General features: G+C 41.7%; 1 protein-coding gene across 2 annotated transcripts in view; it reads right to left on the reverse strand.

Moving 5' to 3' along the window:
* ugp2b (UDP-glucose pyrophosphorylase 2b) overlaps positions 1-19,734 on the reverse strand; it is a 73,239-nt gene that overhangs the window by 51,729 nt on the left and 1,776 nt on the right. For both annotated transcript variants that reach the window (XM_056291802.1, XM_056291801.1), the window contains exons 2-3: positions 12,132-12,259; positions 9,184-9,291 (exon numbers count right to left, since the gene is read on the reverse strand). In XM_056291802.1, the coding sequence (XP_056147777.1) occupies positions 9,184-9,291; positions 12,132-12,230 (207 nt within the window). In that variant the 5' untranslated portion in view covers positions 12,231-12,259. The remainder of the gene's footprint in view (positions 1-9,183; positions 9,292-12,131; positions 12,260-19,734) is intronic.

The following is a 19,734-nucleotide window of genomic DNA, read 5'->3' on the forward strand; positions in this document are numbered from 1 at the left end:
ATATAGGAAAAACAAGAGGTTATTGGATTGAATGGGATCCCCCCCCCCCATTAAAATTCATTTGCTAGCCAGCATTCACTTTGAGAAAAAAAACCTCGTCAAATTTTACAATTGATGGGTGCCTGTGAGTGAATGGAAAAGCTGGATCTGTTTAATTATCCCAAATGTCCTATGTAGTAAAAAAAAAAAGTTCTGAATGTTTGGTAGGGCTCATGTTTTTACAGTCTCCTGTCAATAACAGGTAACAGTCATAATACTACACATGATGAATGCTGCAACAGTAGCAAAGCAGTTTCGTTGCCAAGAAATGTACTACTGTAATGTACTGTAAGCAGTTTATTTGCAAAAGAATGGTGATGACCTAGGCAATTACAAGAACTCTGTGTTTACGACAGCTTGTGAAACAAATTCCAGTGCATATTTCTCACTGGACGACATTTTATATCAGTTAAATAGAAGCTGCTGTGCTGTCTGAACGTCGCTTTGCTGTTAGAGCTGAGATCAAATGGTATGCCAGCTATCTGGCTGAGCAAGCAGGACACGCCACCCCCAAACAGTATTGTTATTTAAAGGTTAGATTCACGTTTTCCAAAAGCAGACCTCATTTAAAACACTGTCGGGCATCGTTTCGAATAGCAAAGACAAAAAACTTTAATAGACGATTCAGTATTGTGAAGGTCACCACTTTCTTGTATCATTGCAATGGCCTTCAACACATCTCAAAAGCCTTGAAAATATATGACTATGGTAATCCATACAATTCAAAATGATGGCTGACAATGTTTTAATTTTATCCACTGTTCACAAAAACCAAACCTATCCTTTGGTATTTCTTCTGCACCCTGCCTGAAATCCCCTTCAGCCACCCTGCAGCAGGGCCTCTTCTTGCTTATTGCTTGATTTAGATTACTAAAACAACAAAACCACACCTGGGTCAACTAGAATGTCCAACTAATTCTCAGGCGTTTGCTCAAAGCAACTTTGGAGTCCTGTACAAGTGTTATTCGGCACAAAGATAGCTGAAATGGGCACTATGAAGTTTTGAAAATCATATGAAAGTATCTGAATTGCAAAAGAGAGCACTCTCTGCCATCTTTCATCCCACCCGGTCACTATTCTGGTTTGATATAAAACAACTTAAGCCTCATTCATCTGATGAATTCAGCAAAATTATTTGAAATGTTGCAGTTGTGTGTTCAAACTATTTGACCCTGGTCTGTCCAAGAGCCCAATCCCTTCTCCATCCTTCTGTTTGCCTGCTTTGAACACTTATGACTGAAAACTGTCACATGCTCTGGGAACCCATCAATGTAGCTGGTAAGCCACGTTGACAGGCTGCTGATCTGCTCGCTGATCTGCGTTTACCTTCTAAAAACTAAACGGTGCCCTGATGAACCATTAGTTAGTGTGGAGAAATGATTAGTATACTGGGCTCCTCTTGGCAGTTTCTCTCCCTCTCCTTTGCTTGTTTCTCTCACCCTCTTTTCTCAGGCACAATATGGCTTCAGTCAGAGAGTTGTTGTTTCTCTCTCTTGTCCGAGCCTATAAAGCAGGCAAGCATACAAACACACACATGAACATAAGTCTCACTCCCTTTTCTGTAGATCACTGTTGTTCTCCAAACTCTTACTTTTACTTCATTTCACTTCAGGCTCCCTCTTTCTTCCTCCTCTAGCTTCTCTGTCTCTCTCCATCTAGTATTTCTTATTCATTTTTTTTCAACCTTTAACTGGCTGCTTCTTCTTCCTTTCTGTGATCTCTTACTCATTTCACTTTAATGCTCGTTCTTTCACCACTTCCCCCTTCTTCTGGTCTCTCTCTCTCTTTCTGAGTTCATATAAATAAATGAGTGCTGCATTCTGTTCGTTTGCCATGACTGAGGGAGAAACAGACATCCTTTTGTGTATGCATATGCGTGTGAGAGAGCACGAGAGAGAGCGATTGAGAGAGAGAGAGAGAGAGAGAGAGAGAGAGAGAGAGAGAGAGAGAGAGAGAGAGAGAGAGAGTGAGTGAGACAGAGAGAGAAAGCGAAAGAGAGAGCGAGCGAGAGAGAACATGGGGAAAGATGAGATTCTAATGCTGGTGCGAGACCAGTGTCTTGGGTTGGTTTCTGAATGTTCAGTGAGGGAGGAACAAAAAGAAAAGGCAAGTGAGACACTTGTCAGATATCATCATCTCTTGTGTTAAACTAAACAGTGCTAAACACTGAGGTCTTATCAACCTTATAAATCTGGTTTCTCAATAAGTAAAGGCTGCACAAACCCTTGGTGCATTTGTGACAAAGACGTACAGCTGCAGGAATGAGAAGCATTAGAACTCTGAGATGTCAAACCTCATGTGTGAAAATTCACAGCTTTGAAGTTCAATTCCCACAATATGACAACTTTTTTTTGATAGCTAGCTGGCTCGGTCAGCGCGCTAGCTATCTATCAATAAAGAGTGTTGTAAGCTTAAGTGTCAGGCCTCTTCAACCTCCTGAGAATCGGCTGTCCTCAGAGACCGTGCATTAAAACATTTCAACCTATTGTGCTGGCTTTTTAAATTACATAAACCAGTTATTTTAGTTTCCAATCCGGGAGATTTTTACCCTGCATTTAAGTTGTGTTAGATTTATGGTCTGATCGAGTTTCTGACCAGGAAGTGCCACACGAACACCTTATTATGTCAGGTGATCAAGTCGAAGAAATCACAATTCTAGATGCAGCATGAATTGGCCAAGCTGTGACACAACTGCTCTTTCCATCTTTGCCTCCATCTTTTCTACAACTTCCTGACCATAAAGCATGTGAAGGCTAACTACTTGGATGGCCAGGTTGCAACATACAGGGTTACACCTGAACAACAGATAAATGAAACTAACTACCTGTCAGAACAGAAAATCAGCAGTACTGATTTTCAGTAGATTCTTTCATGAGAACTACTAATAACAGCAGTGAACACAAACGAGATCAAGGGTGAGAGCCACAGTGCCCCAACAATAAACTGAACATTCCTGTATTCATAGAATGTATGTTAGGAAGCTAAGGGGGAAACCAGAGAAATTGTATCTGATAAATTCAAAACCAGCACCCACTAACTGTGAGTAATTTGAAGTGATAGCAAATACTATGCGTTTGTTTTAGACACCACTCTGAGGAACATCCAACCAACTTACTTGGTATTTACATGAACTGAAACTTCTGGACATTACCCCACATTACATGAACCAAAACTTCTGGACACTACCCCATATTACATGAAACGAAACTTCTGGACACTGCCCCATATAATGCTTCAAATTGGGAACAAGCAGCTTATATGCAACATCATGTCCCATCATAATTTCCCATGCAAACAAGAACAAAGACAAGATTTGCGTAGTTAATGGTAGAACGAGTAGGATTTTCCTAAAAATCATAAAAAATAATCCCTCTCAATCATCATTTATGACCCACTAGACATGTATGGCGGTGTCTGTATCTGCACAGACCCTGTCCTCTGCCTGTATTTTCTTATTTTGCTGTGTACGGGACGTTTCTGGGCATTAACGTTTAGGCAGCGGAACTCTATAAAAATGTATCGACCAGGTGCCAGATTGAGATTGTAAGCTACAACTATGGTGGACACAGCACCGAAAATACGTAAATATAGCGAGGCAAAACGCCAAGCGGACAAAGCTCGTTCCAAAATAACAGTGAATCTGGGGTTGGCTTTCACCCACTGGCGAGCACTGAAGGAAAGGATGGGGATGAAGAGCGATGCGGAGTTGGCCTGTACACTGGAATGTGTTCTGGCTTATGCGGTCAGGGGGCACACGCTTCTGGTGTCGTTGAGCCGGGGAGGAGGGGCCAACTTTGGATGTTGTGTTTACAAACCGCACCCGACAAATCCTACTTGTTCTACCTTTAATTTACAAGTTACCAAGGAAATTAGACATGATGCGAATACCAAAGGATTAGGTAGTGTCATACATCAGTATCCTGTCTAAGGTCAGAGAATGCTGGCTTTCATTACTGGGTTTCAATTAATTAGGATGTGAGCTCATCTAGGTTAACGTTCATGGTGTATGGCACCATTCATGCCTTGCCATCGACAGAATATTATATTCGAGGACCCACTTTAATGCCAGAATATTAATGAGCATGTAAACACATTCAGTTAGTAAGAAATTAAACAGCCCATTAGATGTCCACCACTGAAAGCCATGGATGTGTTTTCTGTTCTACAAATCATCTTTATGACCCTTTCCCCAAAAGTTAAAACTGAAGTGAAAGGAGAACACTCTTAAAAATAAGAGAAGTGAGAGAGACAGACAGACAGACAGACAGACAGACAGACAGACAGACAGACAGACAGACAGACAGACAGAGTCACAATCAGATCCAGAAAGAGCAACACATCTTTGATGGAACATTAATTAGTGGAAATGTATGACTAAAAGACAATACAGTGGTTAACAACACAGTGATTGGACAATTAGCTTAACAAGATATTTGACCTGAATGGCTGATCTTGAAATCACAGTGACATTAGATAGATAGATACTAGTTGTCACTTTTTTGTGGTGTGTCTTTGTTTGCTCTGATGACACGGGTGTATTTTTTGACAATCCCAAAACAAAAACAAAAAACAAGCTAGATAGATAGATACTTAATTGATCTATTAGAGGATATTTGTTGTCACCTATCATAGCACTCACAAGGGATGAATTCAAGGATTTTTTTAAATTTATCTATCCAAGTGGCATTTCACTGTAAAGAGGAGTATGTGATAAAATCAGTAACAGTCTTCAGTGGTTGCAGTTTACCAACTTTTTTTTGATGATGCCTCCCTTTCACAAATAGTTTTCAATTTACACCCTAATAAGTTCAAGGTGAAATTGCACAGAAAGACAGATGCAGACAAACAGATTTCTTTTATCCAGTTTGAAATTACAAATCAATGCTCAAAATCCAATCTACATGTGATACTGCATTCATTACCACACCAGTGAACTGACTGACTGACAACACAACAGTTTGGCTGAGTAAAAATGCTGAGTTTACACTTCAAAGGCATCCCCTCCCCCAGGAGACAGGGCTGATCACATAAAGGAAAATAGGAGAGGCTTGCATCTTTAATTGTAATAAACTTTTTAAACCTTGCACTTTGAAGATGAGATAGGAATGGGAACCCAACAATTTGAAAACCAAAGGAGCGCACCCCTCATAAGGAGAAATCCTTTGGGATGGAAATACTCAGGCCAACCAGATAGAAAATATGACTTCTCAGCTAAAGACAACAACACAGTCCCAACAGCCTCAATTCAAAGAAATATTCACCAGCTTTTTCTAATTTGTAAAATGATTCAGGGGAATTTTTTTTATAGCTTTTATCAGATAGGACAGAATAGAAATATAGAAGTAACAACAGGGCAGATAGGTGGTGACATGACACACAGTTCCAAGAGCCTCATTCCAAACCAATGACATTCATTTTAGGCACATCGATGTCTTTGTAATGAATTTCTGAATGACCGAGGTGCCACTCGACTACTTGTTCTACTGTAAATGGTGCCAACTTGTGATGGTCAGTATGACCCCATCCATCCATCCATTATCTGAACCACTTGTCCTGCTCTCAGGGTCGCTGGAGCCTATTCCAGCAGTCACTGGGCGGCAGGCCGGGAGACACCCTGGACCATTAACATTTAATTGCTAGTTTTATCCCCCTTTATTGTCAGATTGTTGGTGTTTTTTATGTTAAAGCACATGCTGAGCAACTCAAGACTGTCTTGGTTTCATTTTGTGCTCGGAATGGGAGTACTTAATTATGATGTTTTCTAAAAAACATGCTTATTCTTAAGGTTTTAGTTTCTTATGGTGTGTTCAGACCAAATGCGAAGCAAATTTTATGCATGGTATGATTACATACCATACAAATGCAAAGCGATGCAAATTTTCGTCCGCACAAGTTGAAATTTTTCAACTTCAGCAAAAAATTTGTGTAATGCTGCATCGTGAAAGCCTGTCAGTGTTGAGATACTCCTGTCACCAAGAATCAGAAATGGAGGTCAAGCTTATTGGCTGTTAAGGGTGAATATTAGCGGGTTGCGAAATACTCCGCATGATGTGAAGCAAAAATTCGCTGCGTGTTTGGTCTGAACACACCACAAGACACCTTAAGTACGGTTGTAATGAGGTTGAATTACTGTCTGTAAATCTTTTCATCATTGTATCTTGCATCTTTGGTTTGACTGTCCTGCTCAGTTAACTGGTATACTCATTCTTTAGCACATCTTTATCAATAAGGCCACTCCATGCCTAACTATTGATCCTCTATATAACTGCCCAGATTTCTGCATTCAAAAACATAGGTCCACTGAGTTAAGCTGTTTTTTTTAAGCTCCACCCTCCAAAAGACTTGGCTCACATTCATTCTTACCAAACTAATAGATGAAAGCAGATTACATATATGTACTGAGGGCATTCAAAAATGGCAGCTGTCTGTAAACAAAATGTGTACCCGCTATCTTTTTATATGAATTGCTTGTCTTGAATGCTTCACTTTGTTGTTGTTACTTATACCTGAGACACAGGCAATGATAACAAGTGTAATTACACATAGTACCTTAAAGGTCTACACAACCCTACAACAACTTATTTTCACTGAATACTGATGTACTTGGACACATCCAAGTCAGTGACATCAACCCTGGTGCTTATCTCGATATTTTAGCGCAATCTAAATTATCTACAAACAAAGCAGTGAATTTCAGCTAAGCGCTGATTCTGTTGTTATAACTGCTTTATTACGACCATGGATTTTCAAAGGCATCCACCTACTACAAATGAAATTAAATCAAAAATTTTCCATAGAGGAAAGGAGTATTTGAGCGAGAGATGTATCAGTATTTTTCTGTATTTCTAATTTGATAGTGTATAGTTTTTGTTTGATTTTCTATAGTTATATATAGTTTTACATATAGTTTATAGTTAGTTTATAGAATTAGCGCTCTTGCTTCCCTCCATGGTTGCTGTTGACTTGAGCGTTGTCCAGATTAGACTGAGCTATTCCCAAAGGTAAAACAAAACTGCAGGCCGTGGTTTGATACCTGTACCCCATCCCAAAATTATCCCCAGATTCTGGCATTTTTAAAATCTCAGACCGGGCCGCGGTGTATCTAAACTGGGGTGTTTTGCTGACCTTTATAGCAAACATTAAGAAAATCCTTTGAATCTACAATGAAGCATTTGGTTGGAGGTTATTTCTCCAAAATCAGGAATAGCAATGCAAATTGTTCACCTTTTTATTGTACTTCAGAAGCCTGTTAGCCAAAATCTTAGGGAATATTAACAGACTAGAATTATTTTTATCAGTGCCTATGTTTGTATTATCAAGCACATAGCACACTCATTACAAGTCCCTGAATGTGTATGCATAGCCCCATCCCTCTTCAGATGGGCCAGTTGGTAAATGGGGTTAGGTATCGCTTTGTCTAACACAGGGTTGGGTTGTAACAATACAAGTAATGGCAACTGTCACCAAAGGTAGACGCACAGATGTGCGATAACATACTTTTGCACAGAGCCATATGTGGCACTTTCAGTCATGCTACCAACATATGTTACATTAGCACACAAGTACACAGAGACACACACAGAAACAAAAAGGTGAAAGACATGACGACAAAGAGCGGGGGGCTCTCATGCCGACATGTATCAAAATCAATCCTGACCATTTTCTTCGCCTTCATTTTATATTCATGTTGAGATTTAACATTTCATATTCAGTCCTTTTCAGTCCACTCCTGCTTTTCCCTCTTTAATCAAGTCAAGACTTACTAGAAGAATGGGTAACCCTATAATTTACAGGCTGTTAACTACATAGTAATTGTGAAGAAATTACTAAGAAATTATGTAGCAATATGAAGAAACAATCCACCTGTCTTACCCTGTATGTGGGCTATTCTACTCAAGATAACAATGAATTCCCATATAATTACTGATCAAAACCTCTTTATTCTGCTTCAGTTTTACTCTATAATTACCCAATACTTCCTGCTAATTCTACTACTACAACTTGTCATTATATTTATTTTATTGTTATTTCTTAGCATTTTTTTCTTTAATTACTTTTCTCCCCAGTTGTACTTGGCCAATTACCCTATTTTCCGAGCTGTCCTGGTCACTGCTCCATCCCCTCTGCCGATCCGAGGAGGGCTGCAGACTACCACATGCCTTCTCCGATACATGTGGAGTCGCCAGCCACTTCCTTTCACCTGACAGTAAGGACTTTCACCAGGGGGACGTAGCACGTCGGAGGATCACACTATTCTCCCCAGTTCCCCCCTCCCCTCTGAACAGGCGCCCCGACCGACCAGAGGAGGCACTAGTGCAGCGATCAGGACACATACTCACATCCGGCTTCCCACCAGCAGGCACAGCCAATTGTGTCTATAGGGATGCCCCACCAAGCCGGAGGTAACATGGGGATTCGAAAAGGAAATCCCCATGTTGGTAGGCAATGGAATAGACCGCTACACTACCCAGATGCCCCACTATGTAATTTCTTAGCAATTTCTTCACAATTACTACATAATTAACAGCTTGTAAATTATAGGGTTGCTGAAGAATGTTTTTGAGAGCAAAGAATATGCAGGCTGGTGCAGGAAACTGATTTCTACAGGTTTAGCTAGCAAGCCTGACTATTATGGTGCTTTTTCTGCACCACAAACATCTCCTCTTGCTTGTGTAAACCAACCATTGCATTTCCACAGTAAGGATACTGATGCGGATGGCACGGTGGCACAGTGGTTAGCGCGGCCGCCTCACAGCAAGAAGGTCCTGGGTTCGAACCCCGGGGTAATCCGACCTTGGGGGTCGTCCCGGGCCGTCCTCTGTGTGGAGTTTGCATGTTCTCCCCATGTCTGCGTGGGTTTCCTCCGGGGACTCCAGTTTCCTCCCACAGTCCAAAGACATGTGAATCGGCCATACTAAATTGTCCCTAGGTATGAATGTGGGTGGGTGTTTGTGTGTGTCGGCCCTTTGTGATAGTCTGACGGCCTGTCCAGGGTGTCTCCCCACCTGCCGCCCAATGACTGCTGGGATAGGCTCCAGCATCCCCCCAACCCTGACAGCAGGATAAGCATTCGGATAATGGATGGATGGATGCATACTGATGCTTTCAATCACACACATGCACACACACCCTTTATACTCTTACCGAGTCCTCTGGAGGCCTTTGTATCTTGATCCACTCTACAGATGGCCCCTTCACTTGCAGGAATCTGTGGTAGAGCTTTTTGAATCCTTCAAAGTCTTTCCTGGACACCTGCAATGCAGGGAAAGTTTTATTAGGATAATTATTCATCCAACAAGGCTTTGATTATCAGCACACGTAAACCTTTTCTATTTTCACACAAGCTATCTTTATGCAAATTTTAACCTGAGCAAACTTGAAATTGATCTCACCGACCCCTCTCTGTTTTTCTCTTGGATGTTTGCAATGATGAAGTCTTGTCAAACCATGCACACAGGTAGTTTATTCAACATAAATCAGCTAAAGGAAACACTCAATTTATTTTACCCATTCAAATGTTTTGGGTTCCCCAAGATCTTGATTTACATTTATATGGCCCATGGTTACAGCCACACATACACTGCCTCCTGGAAACTACGGACTTCCAGTTTTGCTCAATGGTACCTGGATAGGGTTGTTGTGCTAGGGAGAGCTGAATGTTTATGACTAAATCAACAGGAAAGTATTCAAATCATTTTAGTTTAAAAGTCAAAACAAATAAGCAAACACCTCTAAAAAAATCAATAGCCAGATTTTATAATTACAGAAACCAACATGAAGATCCTAACCAATTTAGGTCTTTTCTTTTAATTATTTGAATAACTTGCAGATAAGATTAGAGGGCATGAGATACCACACTGATAAGTGAACAGCCCAATATGCTATGGAACCATTTGATTGTGGTTATCACTGGAGAAGGATTTTCAGACAAACATACATATAATTCTGAATTATGACTTGAGGCCTATGCGGTCAGTGCACGTGTGTGTATTCATGCATGTGGGTCAGTGCAAAATTAGAACAGTGAACTCAGTAGAGTGCAGAACCCCACCAGGTGTATCTCCCCTTCTCCGGTGCTCGGACCTGGTGACAAACCACCCCTTTTTTTCGTCTACCAAGAGAAGAGAAAATAATATGGAGGCACTGCCTGCATATCTCCCCTTCTCCAGTGCTTGGACTTGGGCGAAAAATCAGCTGAGTTAGCACTCAATTGCGGTGTAAAACAGGGTTTTCAAAGGTTTTGAATCACTGCACCCATTAGAGGTCCTTGATGATATGGTCATAACTCTGCACAAAAATCATTAGGCTGACAGGCCCAGTAGTATGGGAGATTAGCAGCAGACAGATACACGCACACATGGACAGAAAAAACAGTGCTTTTCCTGCCATTTTAAGACTTTTGCGCAGCACCCACGTCAACTGAATGAGAAATATGGGGGGTGGGGGGAGTTTTTAATGTGCAGCACTCAAGCTAAAAAAAATCTACCCAGTAAAAACATTTTGCCTGTCAGTTTTTGGATGCACAGCATCCTAGGCAGACCTTTGCACGAATGTGACCAAGTCTAATATGAACTTGCACTTTCCAACAAGTAAAGGTTTGCTATGCGACCATTTTGGTCTAACCCTAACCCTGTCTTTATTTTCACAATATAATAAAGCTGGGTAAACCATTTATGCTCGTGTCTGCATGACTGTGAATGCAGAGAGGGAGTGGTGATAGAGAGAACAAACGTTTTTCGTAGGTTTTTAATCATTGCAACCATGAGAGGTTCTTCATCATACAGTCATAACTTTAGCCAAAAATTTTTAGGCTGAGTGTCTGTCCAGGTTATGTGTGTGTGTCTGTCCACGGCGCGATTAGCCATGGACAGACACACACACATGACCAGGCTCTATCCGCCTGGCGGGGATAATTATTGAGTTCATATCTGTGTGTGTGTGTGTGTGTGTGTGTGAGACAGAGAATTGTGGTGTGCATTTGTACAATTTTGTTCACTTCTATCTGTGTGTGTGTGATAGAGAGAGAGAGAGAGAGAGAGAGAGAGAGAGAGAGAGAGAGGGAGAGAGAATGTATATGTGCATCTGTGTGCATTTGCGTGTATGTGTGTTTGCTTGAAGGATGATTATTAATTAATGTGTGTTGGCAGATGCTGTGTTTACCCCTTTTGTGTGGGTCCAGTCTTGCTTGAAAGCTTTAATGGGGGTTACAGTAACACTTGGCATGCCGGTTATGACCCTCTAAGCCCATGAGTGTGTTCTCCCTCTCACCATTTCTGTCTGCATTACCACCCTTCTGAGATGGTTGGTAGTGTGAAAGATTTTGGGAGGATCTTTGAAACTTTGGTCTGTATCTGTACCTGTCTATACAGCAAGATGCCAAACCCTATGAGCCTCTTGAGTATGTGTGAAGACAAGCCAATTATATTTGTGCGATCAAATATATTTTCAAGAGCGCTTTTGGATACACACAAAGGGCTTGAGAGTACAGAGAAAGGACTGCAAAGTCTAATGAGAATCTGCTTCACTTTTTAATGGTTTGTGTGTGTGCGCACATGCGTGTATTTATAGGTATTAGTGGAGCCCTTGTTGACACTAATACAGTATGGTGGGTCAGTGTTTCCCCAACTCCAATCATATCTGACCACCACCCTCCAAACCATAAACAGATGGACTCACACAGACAAAAGAAAAAAAAACACAGAAAAGAAAGACAAAAAAGAAAGAGTGAAATGGAGTAAAGGGAGTGGGAGGGATGTGGAAAGAGAAACAGATATGTATGAGTAACAATGGCTAGAGTATCACTAAACATGGGCGGTACTGTCAAAGAAAGAAAATATCTCAAGTTACATTGCTGTTTAGTGAAGCGGTACTTATGATGTGTGTGTGTGTGTGTGTGTTGTCTATGCGTGTATGTGTGAGTGTAGACATATCTCCTCCACACCCAAGACTGATGTCTGCTGGTGAGGCTTGAGTATTTTACACTGTGTCTATTGTATTTGTGGGGGTTCGTGTGTGTGTGTGTGTGTGTGTGTGTGTGTGTGTGTGTGTGTGTGTGTGTGTGTGTGTGTGTGTGTGTTGTCTTGCACATGTACCTCCTTCTCAGTCCCTGAGGCCGTATCCAACAGTTGGTCCAACTCGGTGTGCATGGAGCTCTCCAACTGTTGCCGCATCACTTCCTGAAATTGAGCCATCACTTCGTTGGCCACGCCTTTACTCAGACCTACACAGGAAACATAAGAGTGGGGACATTTAACACAAAAAAGGCTAGTGGCTGCACCAACTGGCGTTGGAGAGAATAAGAGCATAGCACAGCTGACTGAGTGAATAAAAACGATTTGTATTTTTGAAAAATCACCAAGTTAAGCCTTTACAGTGAGACACGCTGCCAAGAAATTAACTGAAAAAGAAAAGGAACTTTAATCCAAGTGCTCCTTCTAATGAAGAAACCTTAAAGTCTCATCAGTTTCGCAACAGCGTATTTCCCTATCACACTGGTTTTGTCTGAATTAGGTTTTGCCTTTTTCTACTGATTTGAATTTGCACAATACACAATATTTGATAGGGATGAAAAGGGATTTTCAAATAACTGACAAAAGAATTACTTCCCAGAGCAGGGTCTTATTGTTTTTAACTAACTTGAGCTGCCAATAGTATAACAGACTCATTTTTGGAATGATATATATAGATCTATATATATTTTTTCTTTTTTTATTATTCGTCCGTCGCAGTGACGAGGACCATCTAGTCATCCTGTGATGGATGGCTGATGACTTGCGCAATGATTAAAGTGAGGAAGAGCTGCGCATCATCAACCCCACTCTCTCATCCGAGACCACCTACTACCAGTGGTAAGACTACCAAGACGACTGGCAATGGAGGCGGATGCAGATTTTTCCTTAGGGTTTCTTCCCAAAGCCTTTCACGTAGACGAGTATACCCGCAAGGCAGTGGAGGTTATGAATAAGAGTTTGCCTTCTCCTAGATGAACTGCCCGACAGGCTAACAAGCTTCATCTACCCAGGTTTGAAATCAGAGTTGTCCTTCTCCTAGATTGGCTGCCAACCAAGGCTAACAAGTCCAATCGACCCACGTGGGTGGTTCGATTAAATACACACACACACACACACAGTTGACAAGTCCGCCAAACCAGTTTAACCGTCTTTTCACACACCTATCCATGGAGGAGACACAATAGGTGATTTCCACCATGTTTCAATAATATTTGAAGAATTAAAGAATTCTCAACTATACACAAGAGCAACTACACAGTTCTCGAAAGCAAGCTGTCCAACAGCAATGCAAGAACCATGAAGCTTTTGTAAATTATGAGTAAATCACGACCCAAATGCTGGTGTTCTTAGCCAACAGCTTGTTTGTTTACCTGTTTTTTAACATGGCTGTTGTTGTCTCTCAGTCAAGCTTGAGTGACTGAGTGCTTAAAAACATTTAGTGAAACTTAGGACACGAGAGTGTGCATAAACATAGCAACTACAGTACACAATTTCCAGCCCAGTGCCGAATACAAAAATGGAAAAAAAATCTGTTAAATTAATTTGGTTATGCTGTTCATAGAAAAACCAGAGCTACAAAACCAGAGTTTCATAGCAGAAGATTTATAGCCATTTCATATGAAGTTAGCAGATATTGTGGCTACAGACATCAGCTTCAATGCTTTATAGCCAAGTAGTGCCGTTTGACTGTGCAGCCGGTTTCATGCATCAAGCCCATGTTTATGTTAATAAACACACAACCATAAACTATTTCCCTGAAGGCAACATTTAATCATTTACAGTTTGCTCATAAAATTGCTCACCATTGCACACAGACAAAAGACATCATATTTACTTGTGTTGTATCGACTGTGTGGGTGTTGTATGTACTGTGATACTATGTAAGCTGTCAATGTCTCTAATCCAATGTCCACAAGAGAAACTCTTATTAATGCAATAACACTCAAAGGGTGTTCCTCGCTGTATGTAGGTGCAGCCCATGATTAGGAAGACATTGTAAATGTAGTTAAAAATAGAAGTTGCAGGGCGTCCAGGTGACGTGGTGGTCTATTCCGTTGCCTACCAACATGGAGATCGCCAGTCCCTGTGTTACCTTCCGGCTTGGTCGGGCGTCTCCACAGACACAATTGGCCGTGTCTGCGGGTGGGAAGCCGGATGTGGGTATGTGTCCTGGTCGCTGCACTAGTGCGTCCTCTGGTTGGTTGGGGCGCCTGTTTGGGGGGAGGGGGGACTGGGGGGGAATACTGTGATCCTCCCACCAGCTACGTCTCCCTGGCAAAATTCCTCGCTGTCAGGTGAAAAGAAGCGGCTGTCGACTCCACATGTATTGGAAGAGACATGTGGTGGTAGTGTGCAGCCCTCCCCGGATCAGCAGAGGGGGTGGAGCAGCAACCGGGACAGCTCGGAAAATAGGGTAATTGGCCAAGTACAATTGGGGAGAAAAAGGGGGGGAAAAAGAAAAAAAGAAGTTGCATTTCTTCTATTGTACTAGCATAATATGCAATGACACATCACATATTAAAAGCAATGGAGCGAAACAAGTTGCATGCAAATGTTGTTCAACCTAATGCTATCTAGACTTTCAATGCAGATATAGGGCTATACAAATAAAATTGACTTGACATTGTGGAGGGTGTAGAAATAATGTTCAGTATTCTTTGAGTCCTTACATGTATTATGTTTAATATTCAATATTTGTCTACTGACTCAAAATGTGTAAGCAAGTGTAGTAACAACAACAGCAACAATAATGTATGGCCAGACCATATGATGAAATGGTACTGTATGCCTATTAGTCCTTACATGATATTGAACCTCTGGAATATTGTAATTCTGTATGCAGTACAGTCCTAATTTAACTCAGTGGAGACAAATAAAGTATTTAAAGTGTGTGTGTTGCTCATGCTCCACTGCTAATACTGAACTATAGCCCAGTGCAGTCACAGTTTTAATTCTTGCTTAATTTACACAAACTGGTGCAGTAACCCTCAAACATGTGTATCCTGTAATCCTCCAACCAAAAACTACACCACCTTTTTTCACTAATCAGCTCACCTTGCAACCACAGTCATGTGTAGGGGTTGGGGGACAACTAACTGTGATCCATCTGAATTTGGTTGAAATGAAAGCCTGCATACAGATGGCTCTCTCTATGGCCTATGATTGTAAACGCCTTCCTTTCAGTCAAACATCAAGTGCATGTAATTAGTACAAACAGGTCATTAATTCATTCATTTATCATCAGACACTTTTCCGGGATCGGGTCGCGGTGGCAGCAAGCTAAGTAGGGCACTCCAGACATCCCTCTCCCCAGCAATGCCCTCCAGCTCCTCCTGGGGGATCCCAAGGCATTCCCAGGCCAGATTGGACATGTAGTCCCTCCAGTGAGTTCTGGGTCTACCCCAGGGTCTCCTCCCAGTTGGCCATGCACAGAAAACCTCCAAAGGAAGGCGCCCGGGAGGCATCCTAATCGGATGCCCGAACCACCTCAACTGGCTCCTTTCTACGCAAAGCAACAGCGGCTCTACTCCGAGCTCCCTCCGGCTGTCTGAGCTCCCCACCCTAAGGTGACACCCTACGGAGGAATTTCAGCCGCTTGTATCAGCGATTTCACCCTTTCGGTCACTACCCAAAGTTCATGACCATAGGTGAGGGTTGGAACGAAGATTAATCGGTAAATTGAGAGCTTTGCCTTCCGGCTCAGCTCCCTCTTCACCACAACGGTCCGATACAATGTCCACATTACTGCTGATACTGCACTAAGCCTGTCAATCTCCCGCTCCAGCCTACCCTCACTCATGAACAAGACCCTGAGAGACTTGAACTCCTTCGCTTGAGGCAACTCAAGCAGGTCAGCGCTTACAAATTGAATCTGTAGAGACACATCTGAATGTTCGTTTCATCTGAAGGAGCATTTCATCGTGTTTGGTTGTGTCCCAAAATTCTTCTCCACTGCTCCTCTCCTCCCACATTTACCACTCGTCTCCTACCTGGAAGTATCTTGGGGGAGGTGAGCGGTATCGTGGGATGGGAGGAGAAAGAGGAAGCAAGGAAAAGTGGGAGAGTATTGGGTGAACGAAAGTGCTATTCAGCCATCAAAAATAGACATTGACTGTTGATGAAGTGGCCCATTCATAACTGACTGAGTCCAAACCCACAATACACAGCAGTCTGCTTGTTCAATACACTCAACCTCCACTACTAAATTAATATGCCACAAATTTGACTCTTGTAGACCATAAGACTAGAATAAAACATTTTCAATTAATGCCTGCAATCCTGGCAAATGAGGGATTTAAATCACCAAGCTTAATGTAATTATAATATATTGTGAACACATCCTTTCTGCTAAATCAAGCAATTTAATGCTTTAGGTTTCTTTCATTAATGTCGGCGCGTCAGTCGCCGTGTTTTTTTTTTTTTAATGAGGTCAGATTTTGGGTGTGATCACAACCAAAATTAAATCCTGGGTAGGACACAAGTGCATTCTCAGCTGAAGGACACATCAGGAGGTGTTTTAAACAACGTCTTGTCTCCTACAGTATTGGAACAGCGTACGATATGGATGTGGAAGGATGTGCTGTGTATCTGCTACCTTTCAATTCTATCGTTTGTCCTCAATTGCTTTGATTTGTTGTCGTGATTTTCATGTCTGAGTGATAGAGATGCTGATTCAAACAGAATTACAGAAAACACATTTAGACAAAAAAAAAAGATCATTAATGGGACTATAAGGGAATTTATAGAAAAGTTAACAGTAAAATGGTACAGTGTGTTGATGCAAATTCAGTTTAGGACATGATTTTGTAAAACAGAAGAGGTGAAACTGAGGGAATAATGGAGAATATTTTCGAAATCATCAGAAATAAACAAGCATGTCAGGTGACTTAAGATGACTCAAAAGTTTTGATTCATATCGTCACAATTTCCTAAACCAAGCCAACTTCAGTGTAAAAGTGGAGAAGAAGCTTGCATGAGAAGGCTGGATTTTAGAGATTACATAGTCACAAGGGGGGAAAAAAATGGACCAACACATTTCTGCCACCTCCACTTGGTTCAAAATGTGGTCGTTCTTGCCATTTTAAACCCGGGGACTGCACATGTGAGCATGATTATCTGGCTCCATTAACATCAATATTAACTGCCAACAGATTTGCCTGCAGTGACAATAAATCGGTTATGGACAAAAGAAAACAACTTATGGATGACTTGCAAACTTGTGCTGATTGTGCAATCCCACAATCAGCACCTGTAAAAGACAGCCACTGATTGTGTGTTCAAGATTACGAGACTGGGCATCTGGGTGGCGTAGCGGTCTATTCTGTTGCCTACCAACATGGGGATTACCAGTTTGAATTCCCGTGTTACCTCTGGCTTGGTCGGGCATCCCTACAGACACAATTGGCCATGCCTGCGGGTGGGAAGCTGGATGGGGGTATGTGTCCTGGTTGCTGTACTAGCACCTCCTCTGGTTCGTCGGGTCACCTGTTCGGGGGGGGGGGACTGGGGGGAATAGTGTGATCCTCCAACACACTACGTTCCCCTGGTGAAACTCCTCACTGTCAGGTGGAAAGAAGCGGCTGGCGACTCCATATGTATCAGAGGAGGCATGTGGTAGTCTGCAGCCCTCCCCGGATTGGCAGAGGGGGTGGAGCAGCGACCGGGACAGCTCGGAAGAGTGGGTTAATTGGCCAAGTACAATTGGGGAGAAAAGGGGGGGGGGGGTCCAAAAAAAAAAAAAGGTTACAAGACCAGGTCCTCTCCCACTTAAATGGCAAATGTGCTGCATTTATAGTCTACTGACCATTCATAGCACTTTAAGTCAAGTCAAGTCAATTTTATTTGTATAGCCCCATATCACAAGTTTGCCTCAAGAGACTTTACAGCAACACGGCATCCTGTCCTTCGACCCTCGCATCGGATAAGTAACAACTCCCTAAACAAAAAAAACAAACAAAAAAAAACCTTTAACAGGGAGAAAAATTAGGAAGAAACCTCAGGGAGAGCAACAGAGGAGGAATCCCTCTCCCAAGATAGACAACATGCAATGTACATTGAGTTTACACAATTTACAGAATACAACATTGAAAGAGGATAACAGAATTATAATGTACAATATATTTATGTATATATGCATAATATACATATATACAATATATACTATATATGTATTATAGTGTCTTTACAATGTATGCCTCACATTCACCCATTCACACACATTCATACACTAATGGCGGAGGCTACCATGCAAGGTGCCAACCTGCTCATCAGGAGCAGTTAGGGGTTCAGTGTCTTGCTCAAGGACACTTTCGACAGGCTCTCTGGAGAAGCTGGGAATCCAACCAGGAACCTTCCGATTACGAGTAGACCCGCTCTACCTCCTGAGCCATGCTGTCCACTTAGTATATTTTCCTTCATCAGAATGACAGATGTCAGAAAAAACTGGTGGGATTTGATCCCACACCGGTGGGTATAAACATCTGGTTCCAGAGGCCAGCTCTACATCCGTATGTATTTATAGTTATCCTCACAAATAAGCAAAAATAGAATACCATGCCTCTTCCTCATCAGTAGTTATAAAATTTAAATACTTTTCCCTCAAGTACTATGACCAGAAAGACATTAATCCCAACCAAACACTAAATGCCAGCTGGTTTTCCTAGTTAACATGCCTTCAATTAGACACTAGCTACTCAGTGTAATCCACTGGTGTGGTATTTGGCTTGAATGAAAACCTTCATTCACACTTAACATACTAGTGCCCTTTAGCAAGGCACTTGCTCCCTGACAACACCAATGGAACTGCTCATAAACCATCAGTAGAAAACTGCTTGTACTAGGTGGCTCGGTGTAAGCAGGGTGTTGCTGATCCCAAAATCTTCACCTTGTTTAATAAAAAGGTATAAATAAAAAATAGCTCAGCATTTATCAGCCAGGCACACCACCTAAAACTGCTCACAAAAAACAAAACAAAAAAAACACACTAAAATAATCTTAAATCATCATAGAGTTTGAACACTGCTCTGAGAGCCAGCATGAGATGTAACTGATCTATTCTGATCACAAGGGCACAGCACAGCTTGGCAGGACCCTCACCAGGACTACAGCATGACAGAAGTTGCGTGTGTTGCTGATGATCAAATGATGGAACAAGAATCAAGGATGGTTGGAGTGTGAGAGATACTTAATGAGCGAGAGAGAAAGAGAGAGAGAGAGAGAGAGAGAGAGAGAGAGAGAGAGAGAGAGAGAGAGAGAGAGAGAGAGAGAGAGAGAGAATCAGCCTCCTCTTTCCGTGGAGATCCCATACCAGCACAATACTGTGCTGGCTGACAGCCAATTAAGATAAAAACTGCCAACAGCCAACTAACTTTGCTGAAGTATTCGCCAAAACATATGAGAAGCCTGCTCTATTAAAAAAAGAAAGAAAGAAAGAAAGAAAGAAAGAAAGAAAGAAAGAAAGAAAGAAAGAAAGAAAGAAAGAAAGAAAGAAAGAAAGAAAGAAAGAAAGAAAGAAAGAAAGAAAAGGAATACTGTTCTCTTTATTATTGATGGGCAGCACAGCTATATAAAAGAGCTTTGGAGTTAGACCTATGATACCTGATTCCCCTTTTTTAAGACAACTTGTGGCCAATTAAATAACATGGCAGGGAAAAGAAAACAAAATAAAGGGAGAGGGGAGAAGGGA

Source organism: Lampris incognitus, chromosome 13 (assembly GCF_029633865.1).
Source record: "Lampris incognitus isolate fLamInc1 chromosome 13, fLamInc1.hap2, whole genome shotgun sequence".
In the NCBI taxonomy this organism is placed as follows: Eukaryota; Metazoa; Chordata; class Actinopteri; order Lampriformes; family Lampridae; genus Lampris; species Lampris incognitus.